At 38.4% G+C, this 7,177-nt stretch overlaps 1 protein-coding gene across 2 annotated transcripts in view; it reads left to right on the top strand.

Moving 5' to 3' along the window:
* The first annotated feature begins 1,100 nt into the window (after nt 1-1,100).
* Cenpu (centromere protein U) overlaps nt 1,101-7,177 on the top strand; it is a 41,233-nt gene continuing 35,156 nt past the window's right edge. For both annotated transcript variants that reach the window (XM_004853007.3, XM_021264992.2), the window contains exons 1-3: nt 1,101-1,207; nt 4,979-5,027; nt 5,923-6,034. In XM_004853007.3, coding sequence (XP_004853064.1) covers nt 1,167-1,207; nt 4,979-5,027; nt 5,923-6,034 — 202 coding nt within the window. In that variant the 5' untranslated portion in view covers nt 1,101-1,166. The remainder of the gene's footprint in view (nt 1,208-4,978; nt 5,028-5,922; nt 6,035-7,177) is intronic.

Genomic DNA, 7,177 nt, shown 5'->3' with positions numbered 1-7,177 from the left:
ATATCATGATAAAACCTTTCGAAATATGTGACAATTGTTCAGGAATTATTTAGGGATATATCAAGGTAGAAAAGCATAGAAACGATAAATATAAAATCTGAAGAGTAGTTATCCTTAGAAGGATAAGGGGACTATTCAGAGGAGTCCCCAAGAGTTATGTATAATGATTATGTCCTAATTCAGTAGTGGTTATGTGTGTTTTAATCTTTACATTTTATGCTATATTCTTTCGTATGCATGAAACACGTTATTTTTTTTTTTTTTTTACTGTGGCAAGGTATATGTAATGTAAAATTTAGCATTTTAACCATCAAGTGTACAGTTCTATGGCATTAAAGGCATTCATGTTATCATCTACAGCTACCTACGGCCAAGACTTTATCATAATCTCACACTATGCGTTTGATTTCATAGTCCAGGAATCATTGCCAAGTCCAATGTCATGAAGCTTTTGCCCTGTTTTCTCTTCGAGTTTTATAATTTCAGCTCTTACATTTAGGTCTTTTGATCTATTTTGAGTTAATTTTCACATAGGGTTCCATTTAATTCTTTTGGACTAGTTTTTTGTTTGTTTTGTTTTGTCTTGTTTTTGTATTTTAAAACAGTGTCACACTAAGTCGCCCAGGCTGGGCTTGAACTTGTGATCCTTCTCCTGCCTCAGCCTTACATGTTTCTCGTTTACAAACGAAGATACTGAAACAGGGGTAAAATAACATGCCTAACTCACACAATTTAAAAGAACCAGAGAGAGAAAAGCCGGAATCCAGTCTATGTCGCACACTATTGCACTTGGCAACTGCTCTGGAACTTACAGCCCGGGACCTGCTGCTAGAGAGCCCTATTTCTGGCTCCCGCCCAGCCACTCTACTAGTGTTCATCCCCTTTCCCCGCCCACGCGGCCTCCGAGTTTTGGCGCTCTAAAAACCTGGGGCGGCGTTTAGGCCAGAGGGAAAGCCCTGTCAGCGACTGATGGTGAGGCGTGGACTCCCGCTCCGCTGTAATCCTTATACCCGGGTTTTCTATCACGCTCCAGGCCGGGGAGGAGCCCAAGGCTTGCCCAGAAAAGAGGCGGGAACCACCCCCCCCACTGGGCTCTGATTGGCTGCTTTGAGCAGCGCGGGGCTTGGCGGGAGTTTCCTGGCCTGGACGCAGTGGAAAGCTGAGCGATGGCTCTGCGGTGGCGGGTACGGTCCCCCGGGCGTGCAGGGTAAGTGCTCCCCACCCTCGGAACGCCGGGCAACGACTACCTTTCTCTTCCTATCCTTCCAAAATCTGTGCCTCTCCGAGCTGTTGTAACGGGGGTAGTAACAGACCCAGTGCTGTAGGATTAGTTTGAGTATTACGGCGTAGGCAAGTACATCAACTAATGTTAGTACTGTGCTGTTGATAAGTCTCAAAATAGCTTGAAACAAAGTATTCTGCAAATTCTGAGCGAGTGCCTTCTGATTGCCAGGATTTACATCCTGGAGAACTTTACACTGGCTGGTTGGCAGTGCTCTTACTTTCAAGACCCCGTTTTTTGTACTAGAAAACACCGACCGGAAAGCTGAACCTCATCTCTGTCTGGGGGTGCAGTTGGCGTTGACCTTCTGTCCCTAGAGTGTTCTTAAAGGGCATTCCAGGGTGGGCCAGGCATCTTACGTCTATCAAAAAGAGCCGTGCATAGCTATTACAAATTGTGCTGCTATGAACATGGGTGCACATATATCACTGTGGTATGATTCTTTTAATTCTATGGGGAAGACACCCAGCAGGGGAATAGTGGGGTCAAATGGGACTTCCAGCCCTAGTTCTTTGAGGCATCTCCATTCTGATTTCCACAGTGGTTGCACCTGTCTACACTCCCACCAACAGTGGAGCAGGGTTCCTCTTTCCCCACAGCCCTGCCAGCATTTGTTATTGGTTGATTTCATGATAGCAGCCATTCTTTGTGGGGTGAGGTGGAATCTCAGCATTGTTTTCATTTGCATCTCTCGAATGACCAGTGATGTTGAACATTTTTCATATGTTTATTTGCTATTTCTACTTCTTTGAGAAATGCCAGTTCATTTCAGATACCCATTTTCGGATTGGGTCTTTAAATTTGGGAGGTCTGATTTTTTTAAAGTTCTTTATAGATTCTAGATAGGAGATCTTTGTCTGAGGAACAGCAGATGAAGATTTTTTTCCCACTTGAAAGCAGCCCAAAAGCCCATCAACTGGAGACTGGATAAAGAAAATGTGTTTTTTAAAAAAATAAAACGGAGTACTATTCAGCTATCAAAAATGAGAAATCAGAGACATTTATAGCTAAATGGATGTACATTGAGGCGATACTCTTAAGTGAAATAAATAGGACACACATGTGTAAATACCTAATAGTTTCTCTAGTGTGAGAAACTGAAAGTGTAAATAAGGACTAAAAGGTATAATAGATAATGTGAAATAGGAAGAAAAGGGGCAAAGGGGAAGGGGAAGAGGGAGGAGTAGGGTAAAGGAAAGAAGGGAATGGAATTAATATGAGAAAATGAAAAAATGGAAACAAAGTCTTTGTAAATAAGGAGGGATGGAGGGGTTGAAGGGAGGGCAGGGGAAGGGGGAAAAATAAGAACCAAGAGAGATTATGTAAAGGTGGAAATTTCCAGTGATGAATGTCATTATATTGTGTACCTAAAATGTACCAATAAAACAAAATTTTAAAAAAAAAGGAGCCGTGCATTTAAAAATAGTTTGCAAACTGCGCTCTGGAATTCTTTTCATCCGTTGGCTGGTGCCTGGCTGGCAGGGCTGGCAGTGACTGAAGCGTAGCCAGGGCGTGGGGTGGACCTGCCCCGGAGGGTCTCTGGGTGCTGCGGTCGGCTTAGGAAGAGATGAGTTTCTTCTGGCTCCGGGAACACAGCCTGGAGAAGGCGGTGTTTATAGATGTGCGGTGAGGGTGGAGGGCTAGAGCAGAACACAGCAAGGGAGGTGGCGACACAGACTAGATCTGTGGCCATTGGGTAAAGATGGGAAAAGAATGAGACAGCATTGCAGGTCAGCTGAAGAAAGTTAAACTTTATCTGATAGGCCAGTGATTTTTGTTGTCTCCTTTTTAACTTTTCTTTTACATTTTTGGATTTGAGACTCGAAATATTTGCATCCTTTTCCCCTAAAATGCACTGGTGCACATACAACAAGATTTTACATACGTTTATCATAGAAGTTTCTATCTTTTGGAAGCCTCACCTGGACCCCATCCTAAAGCAGGAAAGATTGTTGACTATTTTGAGCACAGACAGCTGAAAAGTGTTTAGATTTTTTAAGAAGTTTATGTGCTCTAGTTTCTAGTCCTGTTTATGTTATTTGACCATGTGACCCCTGACAGCTTACCTTTTCTGAACCTCAGAATCATAATCTGTACAACTGTCATAAAACAAGTACTATTTCTACCTTCTTAGGTTTCGAGAATTAAAGCCTAGGAACTTGTTAGAAGTACAAAACCTCAGACCTCATCCCAGACTTGCTGAATTGGGTTTGGGGTGGGTTAGGTGGGGTTGGCTACAAGCAATTTCTTTTATCAAGCCCTCAAGATGATCCTCATGCCTGCTAAAGTTTGAGAATCACTGCTCTAGTTTTCCATTTTTTTCTTTATTGTGATTCACAGAAATATTTTATATCACAGTGCACATGTGTTTATACATACATTAAAAGGTTTATGAAAATATTATATCCTGTTCAATCTTATATTTATGTTCTCTTATATTTCCTCTTTTTTAAATGGCTGGGACCAAAATATTAAAAGGTATTACAGGTAATTGATAAAATGTTAATTATGTCAGTGTTAAATTTCTAGATTTTAGAAACCGTACTGTGACTGTGCAAGATAATTCCCTCCTAGGAAAGACATACTGACAAATCTACAAGTAAGGGATGCAGTGTCTCTAGTTTGCCACACAGAAAGCAAATAAGACAAAATGTAAACTATGGGTGGATCTGGGTTAGAGTTACACAGAAAACCTTTGTATTATTTTTACAACTTTTCTGTAAGTTTGAAATAATGTCAAATAAGTTACTCAACAAAATACTGGTTCAGACACACTAAACTGATTTTGATATCCACACATGAGTATCTGAAAAATAATAGTGTAATCTCCATGCCATATTTTAAAGTCAAAGCTTGTGTATTGTATCCTACCAGAATATCCCCAGTGCAGTGTCCCAGTGTCTGCTATGTGAAGGATACTCAGTGCCTATTCGCTTGTTACTGCCAATATTACTATTAATATACTATGTATTTCTCCAGGCACTCTTAATTCCAGTTTTTATTTTAGTCACTATTATTACATTTGTTTATTTTAAGCATGTTGAAGATATGCAACTTTATCTTTTTTATACTAATGCCCACTGGAGGGAGTTTTTAAAGAGTGGACAGAGGGCAGGCACTGGATCTGAAGTAACATGGATTTTAATGGACATTTCTTCCCTTCCTGATTGTGTGTTGCTTTGGGCAGGTACTGTATATGTGCAGCAGGACATTTGCTTCTCCATTACGGGACTGTTAGAGTTAAATGAGAAAACATCTGTCTAAGAAACAGGCACAAGATGGAAGCAATGTTAGGTGGCTAATAAATGCTAGTGTACTTTCTCTCGCTCAGTTCTTCAGAGAGTCAGGCATTGCTGGTTGATTAGGACCTCAGGGACCAACAGCAGGATTAGTTCTCTATGGCCCTGAAGGAGACAGCTATGTTATTTTATACATTAGTGATATGATTTGATAAAAAACATAATTTTGTGGCATACAGGTTCTGCTTTCTAAAATGATTTTGCCATAACCTGAATTCTACCAGATGCACACTATTAGTACAATTAATAAGGTATGTAATTTAGAAAGATTAATAGTTGAAAAGGGTCACAAGTAATGGTCTTTTCCCTTATTATTTAAATATTTCCTAAGTCTCCCCTTTGTGTTTTTATTTTGTTTGCTTGGTTTTTGTGAATATGTGTATTTTCTGTTTAATAGTGCAAGATATTCAAAGAACACTTTAGGAGGAACACATTCTGTGAAAGAGGTAAGTTATCTTTTTATATTTTAATGTAATTTTCTCACTGTTGACAAAGCAAAATAATATTTTGTGGGAATCCCAGCGTTTTGGAGACTTCTTGGTAAGCTCAGTGATTTATTATAATGAAATATATTCTTTTTCTTCCCATTTTTTCCAGTATAATGGAAAAAATGACTTCTGTTAACAGTTTGGATCTTTTTTTTCTGACACTAGGCTTATTTTGTTTCCATTAAGATAATTGACATATAAAAATTGTGTAATTTTCTAAATTTTGCCGTTTTTTTAAATATAGCAATTTATCTGTTGTAGTTTTAAAAATTGTTAATTAATTAGTCCATAATTCTGAATTATGTCATAACTATGAATTAGTCATAGTTTTGTTTTTCTTTAGGAGAGAGTCTTTAAGTTAAATACTTTTTTTGGTGGTGGTGGTGGTGCTAGGGATTGAATCCAGGGCCTTGTGCATATTAGGCCAATGCTCTGCTGTTATGCCACCCACCTGTTCGTTCGTTCTCTCTCTCTCTTTCTCGTTGAAATAAAAATGTCTCATGGCCTGTGAAAATGATATGAACTTAAATTTCCATGCACATGAGTAAAGTTTTATTAGAACACAGCCATGTTTATACTTTGCTGCATCGATGTTATCTGCTTTCACACCAGTGGCTAAGTAGTCACATCTAAAGCCTAATGGCCTCCAAAACCTGAAATATTTTTTCTTTGGTCTTTTATAGGTTTGCCAACCCCTGCCTTAGATTATTAGCAAATGAGTCTGTGTCTCTAAAACATGTAAAATCACTTCTGTAGACAGCAGTGATAGCAAGAGTACCCTTGCTAAATAAATCAGCTTTGAGATGTTCTTTGTTAGTGCCAGTTCACTGACTTTGATTTTATTCACTTTTAGAAAGCTGGTCAAAAGTACCAGCCTCCTGATGTGTTTGACTTTACTGATAATTTGGTGAACTTAAGCAGGCTGAGTGAAAATGAGAAAGACGAAGAACCATATGAAACATTTGGTTAGTATTTTATCTTATTTTATTTATTTTTTTGGTACTGGGGATCGAACTCAGGACCTTGTGCTTGTGAGGCAGACAGTGGCACCACTGAGCTAAATCCCCAGCCCCGGTTAGTATTTTAAATCTTTACCTTAAAGTGACTTGAAAGCAACAATAGTTAAGCTAGATATAATAAAAATACAGGAGTAGCTTTAAATATAAAAATTAGTTGTCTGCATATAAATATAATCCTCTAATTTTTGTCTGTGAATTTGACTACTCTAGGTACTTTGTACAACAGGAATTATACATTGTTTTTCTTTTTGTAACATTAATTTCATATAATCTCTTCAGGGTTCATTCATGTAGCATGTGTCAGAATTGCTTTTTTAAATGTGTCGTTATACACACAACACACTTTGTTTATCCATTCTTCTGCCAATGGACGTTTGGATTGCTTCTGCCTTTCAATTATGGATAACGCTGCTGTTAACATGGATGTATACATGGGTATACAGGTATATCTTTGAGTCCCTTGCTTTTTCCACTCTTTCAGGTATATATCCAGAAGTGGAATTACTGCATTATGTGATAATTTCAGGTTTAATTTTTTGAGGAATCACCATGCTATTTTCCACAGTGGCTATGCCATTTCATATTCTACCAGCAATGCGTAGGGTTCCAGTTTCCTCACCTATACTTGTTGTTATTTTTTTTTTTCCTGATAATAGCTGTCCCAAGGGATGTGAAGTATGTCTGTCGCATGGTTTTGATTTGCATTTCACTAATGACTAATGATGTCAAGCATCTTTTCAGTGTGTTTATTGGCCAGTTGTATATATTCACTGAAGAATTATCTATTTAAACCCTTTGCCCATTTAAAAATTGTATTACTTTGTTATTTTATTATTAAGTTGTAAGATCCAGCTTGTATGACTGGTTACATATGGTAAGTCAGGATTAGTCCGTTTCTCTTCACTGTTATTCACAGCTAAAGAGAAATCCCTTTGCTTAGCTGAGGACAGAGCATAATACTAACTTCAAAATTGTGAGGTTGATATGTTCAGTATTTAAATAGTTACCTGAAAAAAACGTTTTGAATGTGCGCCATCATGCTAAAGTTTGAAGTGTTTGAAGAAATAGCTGCTTGGCTCTTACTGGCCA

This window comes from Heterocephalus glaber, unplaced genomic scaffold (assembly GCF_053883595.1).
Source record: "Heterocephalus glaber isolate CG9 unplaced genomic scaffold, H.glaber_assembly_v1.0 deba00001461, whole genome shotgun sequence".
Taxonomy (NCBI): Eukaryota; Metazoa; Chordata; class Mammalia; order Rodentia; family Bathyergidae; genus Heterocephalus; species Heterocephalus glaber.
The sequence above is the reverse complement of the archived record's forward strand: the minus strand, read 5'-3'. Positions and strand labels throughout refer to the sequence as shown.